The 19,858-nt window shown below is 38.9% G+C and overlaps 1 protein-coding gene across 1 annotated transcript in view; it reads left to right on the forward strand.

Moving 5' to 3' along the window:
* The first annotated feature begins 6,322 nt into the window (after positions 1-6,322).
* The window catches only part of LOC139980314 (extracellular matrix protein 3-like), a 78,584-nt gene continuing 65,048 nt past the window's right edge, over positions 6,323-19,858 (forward strand). Inside the window, exon 1 of the mRNA XM_071991884.1 lies at positions 6,323-11,598. Within this exon, the coding sequence (XP_071847985.1) occupies positions 6,594-11,598 (5,005 nt within the window). The 5' untranslated portion in view covers positions 6,323-6,593. The remainder of the gene's footprint in view (positions 11,599-19,858) is intronic.

The raw sequence follows: 19,858 nt of genomic DNA on the forward strand, positions 1-19,858 counted from the left end.
TATGAACCTTGCCCTACTCGCGTTTAGACCTCATTTTAGACCTAATATGCCTCAGAATGCACCATTTAATACCTCGACTGTAATTGTTTTCTGGTTGAGGACCCTCGCCCCTATATTGAGAGTGTTTTTATCCTTTATTTTTCTATTGTTTAGAGGAAACTAAAGGAATTTTTTTGTTACAATACTGATCTAATAATATAGCCTAATAACTCTATGGAGTTATATAGAGTTAGGCTTGATACATATTAACCCGTTGATAACATAATATATTCCGCACGGTAACGGAGTCATATACCTATATGATGATTGCGTCCAGACTAAGATTAAGATTAAGGTGACTAAGATTAACGTTCATTTAATCTCATTTGCATGGCCATGATCTGTCCATAAGGTACTCCTAAAAACAAAAATATGTTAGTGTTTCTAGAGTTACTCCGGTTTTCAAATATGCAACTTTTAATTGTGCTAAATATTTTGCATGTTCTAACTTGATGATGACTTCGGCACCTCACTGTCGGTTTAAATGTCTACATGTTCATCAATTGTTTTATAAGTTCTAATAATTCAAAGAGAATATGTTCTAACATATGAATAACACCACACTGTCGGATGCCTTTCCACAACATTTGTTCTTGACAAAATTGAGTTGCATTGCAAACAAGTTATTTTGACGTCATTTATGTATTATGCTTCATGTATTCCTATATTAAGTACGGTATCGTTTTTCATCTGCGGAACTGCTGTAATGGTCAATGGGTGCCAAATAAGGTAGTCCGTCCACTTTAATTGATGGACCTCAGACGGTCAAAAAGTCATTTCTCAAAAATTAAAGTGTTAAAGAAACACAACCTGGACTGATAGCATCGTTTTTCTTTTAACACTCTACAAGACTCTACAAGACTTTACAATACTCTACAAGACTCTACAACACTTTATACAAGACTCTACAACACTTTGCAACACTCTACAACACTTTACAAGACTCTACAAGAATCTACAACACTTTATACAAGACTCTACAACACTTTATACAAGACTCTACAAGACTCTACAACACTCTATAACACTCTACAACGTAAAATGACTTATGTCGTATATACCTGTAAAACTGCATTGTGCTATTAGTTGTATAACTTTAACTTTGCATCATTTCCACCAGTCCAGAAACTATTCACATGCAAATGAGGTATCCGTCATCGTTGTAGGAGACTTAAATGTTGTTACAAATTATACAACCCTTGATTCTATACTTCAATCTACTCTCCTATTTTCTCTCTGTTGGTTTCTTTCTTCTCTCCATCCCTTGTCTACTAATCCTCTTACATTTATCTATTATATGTTAACCATGCTCATTAGCCTGTTTGTATTCTGTGCTTGTATTTTCCCTTAATTCTGTTACTGTTACTTGTCAATCAGCCCCAGAAGAAGATTCTGCTAGGATCGAAACGACAGGCCCTCTTAATTACGTATATTTTAATCGAATGTAGAATATCTTGTCATCCGTAAATTTAATCTATAATGCACTATTTTCTTTTCTCTTCTCAAACTTTTCTAACGTCTTGCCTTAATTATACATGTTCCGAGTTTGTTGGACAACTGGGACGGGTTGTATATGGTTTCATGTTTATGATATATTCTTTAACAGGGGAACATGTTGCCATCCGATGAAGGCAAATTCAATGCCAAGAGGAACAAACATTACCTATCCGTGTTTAGGTATCATTTCTGTCATATCCGTTAACTGGTTTCAGAGTTTTCATTCTTCTGTGTATGGATGGGTTATGGTTAATATCCTTATGTAATAACAGATGTCGATTCATATTGCAATACATAAAGGACGCATTAAGGTACCATGAGAAATGTTAAGATCTTTTCATAAAGATAGTAACAAATTTCAGCAAAATTCGGTGTTAACGATTTGTAACAAATTGATAATTACTGCAGTCTAGTTGAGGAATTCACCCGTTGCTGCAATATGACAAAATTATTATTAATCAAATGTCATAAAATTTAACAAATTTGCAGCAAAGTGAAAAAATGATCACTTAATATATATCACCAATTTTAACATTATACAAAATGAGGAATTCCGCTCAAAACGTCATCATTTCAACAATTTGTATACACTTTGAAAATTGTTCAAATTAAGGTCTCGTCATTTCAATTAGACTAAATGATATACGCATGAGGATATTTAGAAGATAATCCTACTTCTTCACATCGTTCACAATCTCTGTCAGAAACCGTTACCTCCTCCCACTCATCCCACTCATGCAACCAAGCCGCACCCACGGTGTCAAACTCTTACACCACTCACTATACCTCATGACACTGAGAACATCGTTTAACCAGAGTTTGGCTTATTACTGTAATCTAATATATATATATATATATATAAGGCCCGTGGTTCGAATCCCGGTGGAGGCTGAAAGTTTTTTCACTGTTCTTGATTTTCCAATTCATTACGATTTTCATATATATATATAAACATGCATTAATGTCTATGTATAAACTATACCATCTTACATATAGATACATATAAACTATACCGTTCAGTGTGGTGTTGCAATTGAGGTGACTTTCTGAAGTCCAACTAGTGCCATTTGTTGCCATATTTTTAGGGTCAAAACTAATGCGAACAGAGCATAGTGATGTCACCGTGCGGGTTGTCATACCCGTATTACCATTGAAGCGCGGAACAATCTAATGAAATAAGCAACTTAACGATTGAATAAAATGTTTCCTTTAGCTTCATAACATCCGCCGAGAAACGGAGCATTAAACTGTTTATTTCTTTTCGACTATCTTGATTAAAGGAAGTTATTATTTTTTAAGAAGCTTTCAAAAACTAGGTCCATATGTTGTACGTATATCATGTGGGTCGTTTATCAGAAACAGGTATTGGTGTCCAAAGATATGCTTATCGCCAACTATTTTACTCAATATATAACGAACGAATTTGATGAAATTTTATTAAATGCCAAAATTAAGTGCTTGCGTTTATGGTAGATGAGAATGACCACTTTTATGACCATGATGTAGGGAACGCGATCGACCAATAATGTACCACAATGTACAGCCAACATGCCAATCATAAAGGGAAATCAATAAATATTATATTATATTATATAATATATATATATATATATATACATATATAGATGTAAAGATTTATAATACAGATGCCAATATAAGCTATGTTGTCAGAATGTGCTCTAAACCAGTGTTGTATATATGTTTTGTTGATAGCGGATTATGTAGATATACATACACAACAGTAGCCACATGAATAACAGGAAGCAATTTGCAAAAGAATCATCAAATAAACGTTCTTGTTAATGCTATTTGCGAATGAAAATCAAGGAGGAAATCTAGTTTAGAATACCGGTAACGATACGGCAAGCCAAAATAAGAAGAAAGATCAAACAGGATCATAGAAAAAGAGGTAAATAGAGACGACGCATGACAACGGATTACACACACACACACACATGTGCTACATGCAGATGTCAATGATATATATATATATATATATATATATATATATATATATCAGTATGAGTATGAACTATGATATGTAAAGAATTATCAGTATGAGAAGAATCATCTAGGCGATGATGATCACTGTTGCCTGTTGCCAAGTTGGGGAGGGGTTACCACTGAAAATAAGAGCAACATTTGGTGGTGGGTGGGGGAGGGGGTGTGGAGGGGACACTGCAGGATGAAAGTGCAGAGCGCGAAGTTATCTCTGTGTGGGATACAGGGCCGGCATAGCGCCACTGATGTGGGTGACGAGGATGAATCCCCTGAAGCATTGCCGTGCTGTTAGTTTTCAGAACTTATATCAGCCTCAAATAGGCAGATCCAACTTCCTTTACCCGGCGTCGACTACAATTAAGTATATTACCAATACAGAGACCATTGCAAGAATACACCGACTGTTGTACACAATATGATTACTCTTAGGCTAACTAACTTTCATTGTGCAGTTTTGCAAAATCATTACTGAGCTGAGTTTATCACGTGAGGTGATTTTATAACGAAATGTGTACACTCAGAGCGACATATTATATGCAGTCTTGTACAGAGTTTTCACGAAAGAATGTTAGTAAGGAAGTTATTAGAATCACAGAGTCAATAATACACCTCTTCTAGAGTCTATACACAACCATATTGTATAACGGTTTATGTTATAGAGATAGAGAGAACCTTTGTAGGTACAAAAAAAAAAAATCCATTTTGGGGATACAACAGCCGACGCCTACTGTGATTTCCGGTGAGCGCCCTCATTTCAAAGTAATTAAAAGCTTGAGGCGCACAATCTTACCTTCGCACTGGTGGGATCGTAGGTAAATTCACCAGGAATGATGTAATTAGTGTGTCTTTACGAATAAATGTTTGTAAACCTTGAACAAGTATTAGCCTATATCAGAAGGTTATGTTATTGTTTTATATGAGACTCATCTCCAAACTGTTTGCGTGTGTTGGGTAAGGGGAGTGGGAGGGGGAGGGGAGGGGGTAAAGCTCAGTGAGTGATCATACAGTGTCATTCCTTGCCACAGGTACAAGAAAATTTAAGTAGGGTACATTACGTGGCACACCGTTGCTACTAGGAATATGACCTCACTGTGAAGTATTCATTTATGCCAGTTGTTAGTTGTTACAAACATTTGAAGGAAACTGAGAAAAATTTATAATCTATCCGAACCGAACTATTGCGCAGCTCATTACCACTTAGTGCTCACGAGGAAATGAAGATACCCCCTACCAAGGGCGTAGGAACCGGGGGGGGGCAGTGAAAAATATGGAGGGGCGGAAGTATCATTCCGCCCCCCCCCCCCGCTTCGCAAGTCAGAAAACCCCTTTTTCATTTCCAAACAAGGGCGGCGGAACCGGGGGGGCACAGGGGGCACGTGCCCCCCCCCACTTTTCCTCAGGTTAAAAATGTGCCCTTTTTCTACATAAAAATTGAGGTGTCTCAAGTTAGCAAGAGGCAAGGGAACCAGAATGAACACTCGAGAAGGGCCGTTTCCGGCCATCTGAGGGGTTTGTAAAGCCAAAAATTTTCTTGTACGCTCCGCGCCAACCGATGGTGGCGCTCCGCTCAGATAGTCGTGCATACAACTTTGCAAATCCTGGCTACGCCCCTGACTTTTAATGAACTTCTGTGGGTCAAATTAAAGCTATTTCGAATGGGAAAAATTTGTTAAGATATTAACGAGAAATAAACTCTAATACATTAGCAACTAGCATGATTTCACCTAATTTTCTCAAGAAAAAAACTAATTGTTCCTTGTTTCCCAATTTGCACATTGCAGTGCTAGTATGCATATTTTCCTTGCGGGGGGGGGGGGGGGAGGGGCGCAAATAAGATAATACAATAAGAGTTATAAAGGGTACTAAATATAAGGCTGCATCAGTCCAATCGAATTTCTGCAAAGTGCCCTTTGATGTCGGTGCCCCCCCAGATTAAAAGTGTTTCCGCCGCCCTTGTTTCCAAATGAGAAAAAAATCTCATTTGGAGCACCAAAGGTGAAAATGCAAAATTATATACGAAATGGAGTGGGTGGGTTGAAGTGTGCTACATTGCACCAAATTGCATCTGAGGCCCCCTGGAAATGCAAAAAAAAATTCCAAAGGGGGAGGGGGACACCCCTCCCCTTAGACCCCTCCCCAGGCCGGCCATCAGTCTTCATCCCCCCCCCACTCAAAAGTACCTTCCTACGCCACTGCCCCCTACATATAGTTAATCCATATCAGGGAAATACTTCCACCCGTTTTCTGACACTGTTACAAAATATACGTTGGGCGAAATCCTCTCTGCAAGCCCAGAAATTTCACATAATTGTGATGCAAATTTGCCTTTGAGGTTCAGTGTTCATTTCCTTACCCCTTATCCTAATAGCTATAGCCTGTTCACTATATTCTCTGTTAAAAGTTGGTTAGTGGATAAACCAGAAGAGAAACCGTCATACACCAATATGGCTACAAGTTATAACTCCTCCAAACCACGCCTTCCTCGGCGAAGTACGTAAAAGGTTTGTCATATGCGGCAATAGAATAGTACCACATTTGAGTTAAACTAAATACACCAAAACCTAAGTTATTTTCACTACAATTTTGCCACAAGTAACTACTTGGAGGGTTTAATAAGGCAAACCATTTTCAAAGGAAACAACAATAAACCATAATCAGTAAAGAACGGAGACGGACTAGACGGCGGATGAATCTTTTATAAGGGTGTCTGATCGCTCAACTACTTTATTATGCGAAAAAGTTTTGCTGCGCATGCACGTTGAATAACACTAATTCATGACTAGATCGAAAACGGATTCGTTAGCTTACTTCATTGCAGCGCAGGACAACAAGCTGTACGGAGGACTGTTCGCGTGGTTGGGTTCGTGCAAAGTTTTATTTGCAACTTGTGAAAAACTTTGGTCTTTTCCAGTCTGCAGGAGTGTACTACATGCTTGCTGAAGTGGAATTGAACTGACATCGTGTGGACTTTCAGCTGTTGGTGTGAAAATACCAGGGTTGTTTGCTAGTAGACGATATAGTTTTTCCCTCGAGTAGATGCTGGTGAGATCTTTGAGATGGCAGGAAGAACTCGTTGCATTTTAAGTTTTTTACTTGGCCTGTGGGCTGTTACCTATGGTCAAAACTTATTTCAATTATCAACAAGCGATGTTCGAGATGCAGGAGAAGGCCGTATTCTTGTCAGGAACACTGGAATAACGGTCAACTTTGGCAGAGAGCATGATGTTGATCCAAACAGCGAACTTGTTATTAATGTTCAACCTGGTGACAGTTGTAAGGTGGTCGTGTTACCCGAGCCTTTATCACAGATTCCAGGCAAGTTAACCCCATCCGAATTTCCATGCGACTTCGAACGAGGTGAGCTAACCTATGTTCATTTTGGTTCCAGGCTACCACAGTTTGATCGTGTTAAAATGCAACTGCTCTATAGCACTGACTCGGAGTATTATATTATTCCATTTACCATGAACGTCCGTGTTAATACTAATGAACAGTTAGAAGTTGTAGTACGGGCTGAGGCACTGATTGTTGATGAACTCATGGGTGAGAGTGATCCAATCACAGGAAACAAATTAGAATTTGCCAGTGTTCGAGGGGATACAGGGGCTGAAAAAAGGTGCCAAATTACAATTTTGACGAAAATGTCAGGGCTTCCTCGATATGGCGAAGTTGTTAATTTAGAAGGCCAAATTGGAGAGCCAATAGAGTGTAATGATTTCTTGGGCCGAGGTGTGACATATAGACATACTGCTGACACAGCATCACCCCGTAGAGATTACATACCGGCTGTTGTTGAACTAATAGATGATGATGATAGTGTATCAGTGAGAGAATACTTTCAAATAATGGTTAGGATTGCTGATGGGGCTGCCAACACACCTCCAACTTTTGATATTGCCAAGGCTATGTTTGTTCAAGAAATTGACCAGTTCATCATGACTGCCATTACCTCAGATGTAGTAGCCGCCACTGATTTTGAGACAGATGATAGAGATGTAGTATTCAACATAACAACACCATTAGGCCCTGGTGAAGGTTACATTGTTAGCACAGATGATCGCAACCAGCCCATCAGTTCTTTTACCCAAGCAGATGTTGAGGATCTTAAAATTGCTTACGTACCTCCTGCAGAAGATAGTGAGGAACAGAGAGTGTTTGAGGTTTTCCTTGAGGCAGTTGATTCAGAACTGCTTACATCAGAGTCATCGTCGGTGATGTTTGTTGTGTACCCAAAGAACACCCTTGCACCTATCACCACCAGGAACACTGGCATCACCCTTTTTGAAGGTCAGTCTAGAGTTTTAAGACCAGATCTTAACCTTGAAATTTCTGATGAAGACAATTTAGATGATGTAATAATTGCTCCCATTGATGGCCTTAGACATGGAGAATTGAGGGTTAGGGGTGTGGTTCAGAAATTCTTTACCATACAAGATTTACAGAATGGTCATGTATCATACCATCATGATGGCACCGACACTTTCAGCGACAACATCATCTTTAGAATGACTGACGGCCAGAACGAAGTTGAATTCCTGTTCCCTGTTACTATCATGTCACTTGACGACGAACCACCTATTGTTGATGTAAACACTGGCATTTTAACTGACGAATCTGCGATTGTTCCAATTTCCAGTAATATTCTCAGTGCTACTGATATTGATAGTGAAGATACCTTAATCAGGTTCATCCTTGAACCTCCATATTCTACAGTTAGTGAGTTTGTTTTAAGGCAGCTTCAAAGGCCAAATGATCCTGAAAATTGGGTTCTAGTAGATGGAATATATGAGCAAACAGTTACAGAATTCCACCTGTTCGACATTTTGCAAAATCGCCTCCATTACAAACACATTGGAGGTCACAACACTGAAGTTTACATGGACAGGATCCCATTCCGTGTTGCTGACAACAGTGAACCACCGAATCAATCCCCAACAGAGGTTTTCATTGCTAAAATTAGACCTGTGGACAATCAGCCTCCCTACCTGTACCCTGGTACAACTCTTGAAAAGACTGTGTATGAGTACGAGCAAACACCGATTATGAAGCCAACCCTTCGTTACACTGATCTTGACAGCAATGATAGGAACCTTTTATACATCATTACAATGGACCCCACCGACTTGAATGTTAACTCAGGACTTCCTTCTGCTGGTTTCCTTGTACATGTTGATAACCCCAATGAACCAGTCACATCTTTCACCCAGGGTATGATCAACCACTTGAAAATTGCTTACCAACCACCAAACAGGGAACTCGGAACAAATCCAAGAATGATCCAGTTCGGATTCATTGTATCAGATCCAGAGGGTAACCAAGCTGCACCCCAGACATACAACATACTGTTGCTACCAGTCGACAATAAACCTCCAACTGTGACAAATCCAGGTTTCTTCGTTCAGGAAAGGGCCAATGAAACCATGACTCCAATTCTCTTAATGGCATTTGATGAAGACACACCTAAAGAGGATCTTCAATTTATTCTACAGCAGGGTCCACGAGTTGGCACATTCCTTTTCAATGACCGCCCAGTGCAGCCAGGTGATACGTTTGGAATTGAGGATATCGAAAATGAAAGGCTGGTATATGTAAACAGTGGGGCAGAGGAAACTGGTGATCGTATTTACCTTGAAGTTACTGATGGTATCCACTACATTCCAGTTGAAATACATATTGGTATTATCCCTATTGATGATGAAGCACCAACAGTCCAACTGCCAGATGGTGCTCTTGGATCATATTTGGAAGTCTTAGAGCAGCAATCTAGTCTTATCACTTCTAACATTTTAAGTGCAACAGATGAGGATACAGAGGATCTGATGCTTACCTTCATTCTGGATAGGTTCCCATTGCATGGTCTGATTGAGAGAAATGGCATGGCTGTTGACCGATTTACACAGAGAGACATCATCAATGGTTACATTAGATACAGGCATACTGGTGGTGAGATTGGCATGTCCAGTGTTCGTGACAACTTCAACCTTACTATTTCTGACATGTCAGAAGACTTCATCGTTGGCGGCAATCGCATCACCGAAATTGAAGTTTTTGTCACTATCCTCCCCATGGACAATGTTGCTCCAACTGTTGTTATCGAAGAGCCACTAGTGGTAGACGAAGGTTCTACGGTTCCTGTTACGTTTGATAACATCAACGTCACCGATGAAGATACCAACGATGATGATATTCTCTGCACAATCATCTCGCCAACCCAGTATGGATATCTTGAAAACATATCACCAGCCCCAGGTTCTGAAAAGTCCAGAGCTGGCCAACCAATCACTGCCTTCCTTGTCCGTGATCTCAGACTTAACCACCTCAACTATGTCCAGACATTGCACCAAGGTATTGAACCAGACAGTGACATGTTCCAGTTTGAATGCTCTGATGGTAACAGCCTATCTGGTCGAAAAATACTGAACATTGAAATTTTGTCTGAGAACGATGAGCCTCCAGAAATATTTACCAGACCGTTTATAGTGGAGGAAGGAGGAGAACTTGTAATTGATAACGCACTGTTATCTGCCACTGATGCAGATGAACCAAAAGATGAACTTCACTTTTATATCGTCAACCCACCAATCTATGGTCGTATACTCTACGATGGTCCTGATAAAATCCCAGTGCTCAATTTCACTCTTGAGGCGATTGTAAATAATCTCCTGTCTTACGAGCATGATGGCTCAGAAACAACAAGTGACTCCATGACTGTACTCTTGACTGATGGAAAGTATGATGTCACCAAAGAAATTCCCATTATCATTACACCTAAGGATGATGAGACACCAAGACTTTCTGTCAATGATGGACTCTGGCTTGATATAGGAGAGGAAAGCCTTATTACCAACAGAGATTTGCAAGCAACTGATTTAGATTCACCAGACTCGAATCTCACGTTCATTGTTCGTTACCTGCCAGAGTTTGGTCTTCTTCAACGTTTGGACAAACTTGACACAAGTGTTGTAGCAGAAAACTTGACTATTGGCTCTAGTTTCACACAGTGGGAGATTGACAACCAACGCATTCGATTTGTTCATACTGGCACATCTGGTGGACGGGACAAGATTAAATTTGATGTGACTGATGGTGAGAACGCATTAATTGATCGTTATTTCCACATTACCATCAATGATGCAGATAACGTATACCCAGATGTCATCAACACTGGCGTGGAACTTCCAGAAGGTGGGCGTGTCACCCTTACAACTGATGTCCTGACAACCACAGATCTTAACAGTCCAGATGAGAACCTTTTGTTTACTATTACTAATCCACCAATCAAAGGCCATCTTGAAAGCACCGACAATCCAGGAGTTGCCATCACATCTTTCACCCAGCTTGAACTTGCTGGAAACAAGATTGTGTATGTTCACACTAGCCCAGATGAGATGAAAATGGACAGCTTCCAATTCCAGGTCACTGATGGTCTTAACGTTGTTGTTCGTACCTTCAGAATTTCCCTCAGTGAAGTGGACAACCAATACCCAGTTGTATCCTACCAATCCCTTGTCTTGAAGGAGGGTAGGAACAAACTTATCACCCCCTTCGAGCTCAGCATCAATGACATGGATACTCCAGACCCATCAAGCCTGGTGTTCACTGTCACCCAGCTCCCAGTCCATGGTGAATTACTTTACAACAACACTGGGTCAGTGATTTCTTTCACCATGGAGGATGTGTACAACAACCTCATCAGTTACCAACATGATGGATCTGAGACAAGTGTGGACAGCTTCTCCTTCACGGTATCCGATGGTACCCACAACAAGTTTCATGTGTACCCTGATACTGATACACTCACCCAACAACCACAAAAGGTGCCCATTAGGATCTTTGCTGTGGACAATGGTATGCCTCAGATGGTCATCAACAGAGGTGCGCCAACCCTCATGGTGCTCAACACTGGAGAACTGGGCTTCATGATCACCAACAAATTTTTGCGAGCCGAGGACAGGGACAGTGAGGATGACAGTCTCACCTACACCATCACCATCCCACCGGAGTATGGCTACCTCGTCAGTGTCAACATGGGAAATGTCACCATCACCAACTTTACTCAAGGTAAGTGGAACTTCACTTTTGCATTTCACATCATTTCATTTTAAGAGCCACTTAAACTTGTTTCTAGAAGTCATTTTGATAGCTTAAACTGAAGGAGCACAACAAATGGCTGAACTGATCTATATGGGTAAATTTATTTGTATGCTTTTCACTACAATTTTATGCAATTTTGACACAGTTTTGTTGTAAATATGTCAAATAAAAACAAAGCATAAGGAAGACATGGCAACTTTCATGATCACAGTATTGGCCCAAAAGTTTAGGATGCTAAATGTATTGTTAACGTTACTTTGTCCTGAACTATGGTTTTGTGACTCATTCGACGTCACACGCAATCAGCCAGGCTAAATTAAAATGTTAATTGTCTCAGTGAACATCATTTTTATGTCTAGTATATTCAGTGGCAATTGTCACATATTTTGCAAACCATTCACATGCTAAGCATGGCATTTAGGGACCTATAGAAACGTAGAATTTAAGTGTCTCCTGACTGAAATGTTGTAATAAATGGTGCTTGATTATATGAAAATCATTTCTCTTATGATTAGTTAAGTACTTTTGTGTTTCCAAAGGGTAGGCTCATTTTCATGTACTTCATTTTTGATAGCAGCCATGCAAACTGTTCCAAAGGCAGATGAGACCCTGCCTCTAGGTGTTATGATCATGTCATATTTCATTCTGTAATGAAGAAAAGATTCGTTCTTCTAAATTTGTTAATTTGTGAGTCAGTGTCATAAAACTAAAGACTTAGGCAGAATATCTTAGCTCTATTGCATTCACAAGGATTGCTGTGTAGGAATGAAACTATTCAGGGATGTACATGGAGGAATAAATGTTTAATGGTTTAATCTGAAGCTAATATGCGATGGTAGCTATCTTACTAATTAGTGTGTCTTTGTCTGCAACGTTAGCAAACCTTTGCAGTAATCAAGTTAATGACTACTGTGCATTTGATACGAAAAACTGATAGCAAGAATGTCATTTAATGAAAGAATAATTTATTATGTACCAGAAAACAATGTCTTTGTGACAGCTAACTTTAGTAGACGTATTATGCCAGGTGACAATGATCATTAAAATGTCTCAAAGCATTGTAAGGTGCCTGTAAACATTAACATCTCAGCACTTAAAGTGAAGATTAAATATGTATTTAACCAATCAGATTTATGGTGTAGGGACTGAATGTTGATGAATGTAACAAGCTCAGCTTATCCTTTTAGACCTATTAATGGGAGAACGCGAGGACACAGTTCGCGCGCAGCCGTTTCAAGTTACATTACTTTGCTCGAAAGTTGTTCCATGGTGTACACAAACATTGATGATGTTAATTGTTAATGTCAGCGTATTCGATGTGAAAGATTTCTAGTACTGTAAGTTAATCTTAAACGGACTCTTTTATCGACTTGTAAAATGTCCATGTGAAAAAACTAGAGCTAGTTAAAGTATATGCAGTTATGTAGTTTAGAGAAGAAGGAAGACATGGAAAAGCTTCTGGCAAATTCTGTGTCGCCTGATCCGAGGGAACGAATTATATACAATAATACATGTTCAAATTGATAGTATTCTCTTTAACTCTGTACTTATTACAAACTAGGATTGATCCATCAAGAGGACTTAAACCTGAGCTAGTTAATGCAGAAGCAAAAGGTGATTGTTTGACTGAAGATAGCAGTGCTACCCTGGAAATATTCAAGTTTCATAGAGCTATGTCTCAAAACCCATGCATAATCTAAACAATTGAGTAAAATCAATTTCAGATGGTAATCCCTGGGTCGTTAATCCCTTGTGAATAACATGTGACTAGCATGTTACCCCCTTAAAGGATCAACAATAGGTAGACGGACCCTGTAAAAGCAGAATGTGCTACATCAACGACATGAGTATTTAATATATAATTGTATCGATGTTCAATTGTTTGTTTGGTGCTCTTGATCTGGATCGACCGGTTGGAATTGTTGTCAGACCTGCCTAACTTCTTAATCAATAACATTACATATGTTGGACAAGCTTTGTCGCATGGCTGAATCGCAAAAATCAATGAAGAAGAATTGTCCTGATGGTTGCTTTCTGTACAGAAATATCCTTATAAAGAAACCAGCTACTGGTATTCTAAAGAACATTTTGTGCCACGATGTCCACAAAGATACTGTTTGATCCGACTCAAGTCTTGTACTTTATTGAATTACTTTGGTAGGACCATGTTTTGAATAGTACTTGGATCAATTTTTTTCACCAGACCAAAATACAATGAGAGATGTCCAGACTAAAACTTTCCTGTGAAGCAAATATAGAGTCAGATTTGTTCAGCAGGATACATGTCAGCTCCAAGATTTTTGTTGATTATATTTGGACCTGCATTCCCTTTATTAGCAATGCCAGGGACCTGCAAAGGAAAATTAAAGGAAACCTCGGCTGACATTTACAGAAATGAAATCAGTCTTTGTTGCAACTCGGGGAAAAATTTATGTGATTGAGTACCTTCCCATTTTCCCCAACAGTTCAGTTAACACTAGTCATCAATTTTCAAAAGTGATGCATTATTGCCATATTTATGAACGAAGCGTCGTGTACCTTAATTCTTAGCTGTACATACGGAACAAATTAAGTACCCACTGTTAACAGGTAGTCCCCACTGCCACAGCAAGGTCACATACATACAGAGAACCCAAGCAGAGCTTGTAACAAAAAGTCTTTCTACATTTGGCAGTATTGTCTTGTCTTTTATGATGCAGACATAGGAATGGGGAGTGGAGTCGTTTCAGTTGACTGGGTCTATTGTGACACCCTGTGAATAGGAGTGGAGGGTGCCTAAGCAAGCCTGATACCATTGCATTTTGTGGTTGCCTCACACCCGTTTTCAGGGAGTGTTCAAGGTGCCATCCGGTGGGTTAGCTAGCTGAACATGTCATCAGGAAAGCAATTCTGTTTCCAAGATTGAACTTTTCAGGGAAAGGGGCCAATAGGAGGGGGAAGGAAGAGAGATGTTAACTTATGGGGAGGGATGTTAACTTACGTAATGGGTATTGTGATTTACATATATATGTATCATTCCTTGAAGTAGATGTTGTGTGATCTGAAGATTATATATCTCATCAAATGTTAAAGGCTAACAGGAATCGTGGAACAATTTAGGAGGGCCTTTGAATATATACTTTTTGGGCTCCACTATAGCTTTCGTGTGGAGTTATTGGTTACATGGTAGGGGAATAGGAATAGATATCGGACCTGGCATGTCGTTAGAAACTAGCTGCATTAGATCTAGGTACTGTATATGTAGATCATTTTTGATTGACCCTAAATGTGAAATGAGCATTAAAACAGATACTTCATTGTTTTAAACCTGTTTGGTTCACTGTTGTGTAATGGCATATCTCCAGTGACCTTTTCTCTCTGTAAGAAAAGAGCTTCTTCAGCATGAATTATTGCATATATCAAGTTTATGGGGGAAGACATGGCTTGTTGGCTTGGATGTGACTACTGAGATAAATAGGAATCAAAGGTCATGATCCCAGTGAAGTAGAAAGTAAAAAAAAAATATTCAAGTTGGTAAGGTGGAATGTGGAGAGACCATTTAATTATAATGGGTGTGTTTCGATCAATTTCTTTTCACATGTGGCATAGTTACAGTAGTCTTCAAGTTTGAAGTTTATACTACGTAGAGGTTCCTTGAACTCAAGTCACAAATTCTGTTTCTGCAAGCACCTTATCTTTCCTTCAATAGCACAGTTTGGTACCGACCAGATTGTTGAAAATTCAGCTGCAGTTTTAAGGTGTCCGCAGGATGTCTGCTTGTGGTATGAACATTCTTTAGGGGTAGGTTAGCAGGGATTACCACGACCACTAATGAGCCCCAATCAAACCTGTTTGCCAAGAGTCCTTTAATGGTTTTGATTGTCAACCACACTGAATAGTAACTATTCATTCTACCATAATGCTGCTGATCTTAATTGACTGATGATTTGAAGTTATCTCTGGTAAAAAACCAAGCTGTGAATACAACACAATTGCAGGAGTTGACCTTTTAAGTTCTACCCTTCTGTTCAAGTGGCCAAGTTGTCTGGAGAAGGTGAAGAACAAAATTGTCCTCTTGTGATAGTTCCTGTTGGTTGCCGCCAGTATGAAAAGATGGTTTTAGGATTATCACAAGTGGAAAGGTTTATAGGGCTTATTTTGACTTGTACTTAGCATCAATACTCTAAATTGCTGTGTGCTCTGGAAATAAGTTAGTCATTAGGTATATTACTTTTGTGGCATGACCGACATAGAAAGTATGAGAAAAGCAATAATAATTCAGAACATAACTAGTTGCTATACAGTCATTGGGCAAATAACACAATAATTACAACAACAATATTGATAGAGATAAAAGACAAATATGGTGGTTCACGATGGTGTGGCTAAGATTAAACTGCATCCACCAACGGCCTTTAGTCCTTCCGTTCATGCGGTTATACTATCTTTGACTTTCAAAACCACAGGAGTGGGGAAAAGGCAAAGCTGTATGATATGGATCACTACCTCTTGTGCAAAGACCTGGAATGCTGTTAAGGAGTGGTATCTTTTACTGTTGAAAAATCAGTTTTATTGGAGAATCAGTTACCAGTTTGACTAACCCAAATAATAATAGCATAATATAGCAATACAAAGTAATCTAGTGGAAGTTAATTAAATCAAAAGTAGAACTTAAGGTCTTTACGATTTAGTGTATATTGTTCATAACAGATTGAGTGCCCATTAATTACAGAGGAGTTAAACAACCATGGTGAGTCTATTTACTGAGCCACATAGTAATGTGAACAACTGAACATGCAGGAAAAGGGGTGTGGTCAGAAAGTGTGAGTGGGGGGGGGGGGAGGGGTTGCAGAAGGTTAAGTTCAGGCATGTAGATCTGTGTACATAGTCAATAGTTAAAATGATCTAGCATAATAATATGTTGTCAAAGTAATGACTTTGTTAGAAATTTGAGCTCTACTCAGGAAGTGAGTGCACTAACTCTTTTAGACAGAAAGGTTATTGAACGAAAGAACTGAAAACATCTTCGGTGCTTAAAAGTGCCAAATTACCATGTTGATGAATCTAGTTATAACCATAAAGTTCATGCGGAATTCCAAAAGTGCCATATGCATCCTGTACAACTTTGTCTTTCCTCTAAAGGTACTTAATATTTCACTTGACTGTCAGTCTAAGCCAGCTGTCTCTTTTGGAGGGGAGCATATGTCATCCAGATTGCTTAATTGCATTGACACAGGCAGTGAATAACCAAAATGTTGAAAGCCCTTTGAAATCATTAAAGTCACAGAGACTTGGAAGATTGGCTTTGCTGCACACCACTGGAAGGGAGCATTAACCTCTGTAGGATTTTGTGAAGTAACTTGGTGGTGACATTGTAGGAAACCATGACAATGAGGTGCTCCATACAGCTTGCATATTAACTGAGAGGTGTTCCTTACACCCTACATATTAACTGAGAGGTGTTCCTTACACCCTACCTATTAATTGAGAGGTGTTCCATTAACCCTACCTAACATTCCCTTCCCTTGTAAAAGTATGTTGATTTGATAGAGAGTGGCAGTGTCTTGACTTTAAAAAGGGTGCAGTGGAAATTGCGCTGTTAAAGACAACGGCAATGAATGGCAAAGGCTGAGAATATTCTGACCTTGGTAATTGAAGGTGTCATTGTCTCAAAACTAACTATAGTATGATCAATCTTTGGGGCGCTGTTTCTGCTCAATGTTTGCCATGAAAAGTTACAGGTCACTTGTTTTTATTTTTCTATGGAAAGTTGGATAGGTTGTTATATTATATGGTGGTTGTGAAATAATAATGGTTACCAAGGAATAAAGTATATTTAGCCGAAAAATGGATAATTGTGCATGCAAGTTGTAATAAACAATACAAATAAGTATAGTAGTTATAAACCAAAGGAACAGAATGAATGGAGTTGGGGGAGTTTAATTTTAACAAAGCTATCAGATCCAGTCAAGTTATACTTTACTGTATACTTTGTCTGTCCCACACATGACAGTTCTTTAACCCACATGGTTTCTAAGTGTGACCTTTGACTCTAGTTGAGTTGTGTGACCAGTTTGTAAACATTCAATTTGGTAGCTGTGCATGCCTGATTCTGTAGCTTCTGTTTACACGGTAAGGGACTAAGGATCGAACTGAGCTGAGTCGAACAATCTGAATGTAATCAACTTTAATATTGCCCAGTGTAAAACAAAGTGCTAAGTTTCTGTATCGTTAGTATACAAGTATAGACAAGAAACAGATTTTGCCCCAAACTTTTGGTGGATTTATTCATAGAGGTTCTGGCTAGCTGAAAAATATGGGTTGTGAGGATCGTGTAGCAGTAATCCTGCACCCCCCTCCCCTCTTCAGAAGTCTTCGGGGTTGTGAAGGGGGCACATTCAGCTTCAAACACATGTTGCTCTAGCTCATCCAATCAGTGGTCTCATTTGAGCGTGAATTAACCTCTACACATCTCTGATAGGATAGCTGACCTAACCACTCATCCAATCAGTGGTCTCATTTGAGCATGAATTAACCTCTACACATCTCTGATACGATAGCTGATCTAACCAGTTTCATTTGTCTGACATGTAACAACCTCTGTGATAAAAGGAAACAGCTGGTCTCATGTGTGTCTGGATGGAGTTGAAGATGGTGTGTGCTCTCAGCTTCAAGCATTAAAGGCACATTTTAAAGTTTTGTTCTATCTTTACCAGAAACGACCTGATAGTTGCGTAAGAAATATGTCAATATTTATTAACCACTAATAACATAAAGTAAAGAGTAGCCTTGTATTAGGTAACTAGTGAGTGAGCAGTGAATAATAAAATCCAACATTTGATCCCCCAAGCATATTTCATGTATGTTATTAATCACATTAATCATGTTTAATGTGTTAATATTTCGTGCTTAATGTGTGTTAATCACATGTTAATTTTGGCAAGCTGGAAACTGGCAAATTATTCAGATCTACTTCATTACAGTTGAATGAAAGAAGAACAGTCAAATTTTTAACCAACATAAGTTTGAGAATTTAGCATTGAAAACTTCAACTTAACAGCTGCTTTAAGCAACTATTTTGTTTGAAGAGGTCTACTACATGAATATATTTATTAAACAAAGTGATCTCTTATGAAAGTACAACCAACCCCCCCCAAAAAAAAAAAACGTGCTTGTTTGCCTAGCAAACCTAATGTGTGCATTAAATTGGTATGTCATTTCTGAAGCTGTGATATTTTTAGATTCAGTTAAACATTAAATCATTGATGTTCCCTGTTGACTTCCTTTCAAAGGTCTGTTCCACAGTACTTAAAATGTGTCTAGAGAGAATGTGGATATTCATGGCAGACACCGGTCAGATTTAGGGTCTTAAGGTCAAAAATTGAAAATATTGCCCCTCCCCCCTCAAACCTAATATCTGAAACGAATGTGGGGCAATATATCTACATAGTAGAAATTATGCCAGTCAGACACTGGGTTCCTTTTATTCTTTCTTGTGCCCAAACCAATATTTTTTGCTATTTGATCCCATTCTGCCGATTAAGTCAACAAGTACTGCAAAGGTATTTGGAGGTGTGAAACCAAGTTGTTTATCAGTCAATGCCTAACGGTGTCTAGAGCCATGGTAACAAAGCCAATTTTAAGCATTCTTTAATCCTAACAAAAGCGCTTTATAGACTGCAATGGATGGCAGCCTAAAGGTGCTGAATTAAACTTGCTAATATGCCAAAAGGCCCTGTAATAATGAGCTGTAAGGTAAACACTTTATGGCATTTGCTTTGCCGCCAACATAGAATTAAAAGAAAGTGTGTGGATCTCTAGCGGGCTACCCAAAAGTGAAGCCATGGACTGTGAATAACCTAAGTTGTTTAATGCCGTGGGATGTGCTGCATTTAAATGTTATCAGTTATAAACCATAGTCCACTTTCTGAGTATATTAAAGTGCAAAATGTGCATTTCGCTTACAATTAGTGCTTAACATGAAGATCTGAAGTTATTTGAAGCACCTGAATCTTGGACAGTAGGTTCAATTATATAAAGTTACATGAACATAGCTTTGTCTTAAACAAAGTTACAGAATGTTCCTTTAGACCTAGTTTGGAATTCTTCTTTAGGCTTAAACTGATGATGATATGGCTCCTCGGCCTGCTCAACTAGATTCACAAGCCTAACTGTGAGAGGTGACACTTCATTTTCAAAATTCTGATTACTCATTCTCAACCAAAACATATTCTTTAACTACATGTAG

Source organism: Apostichopus japonicus, chromosome 14 (assembly GCF_037975245.1).
Source record: "Apostichopus japonicus isolate 1M-3 chromosome 14, ASM3797524v1, whole genome shotgun sequence".
In the NCBI taxonomy this organism is placed as follows: Eukaryota; Metazoa; Echinodermata; class Holothuroidea; order Aspidochirotida; family Stichopodidae; genus Apostichopus; species Apostichopus japonicus.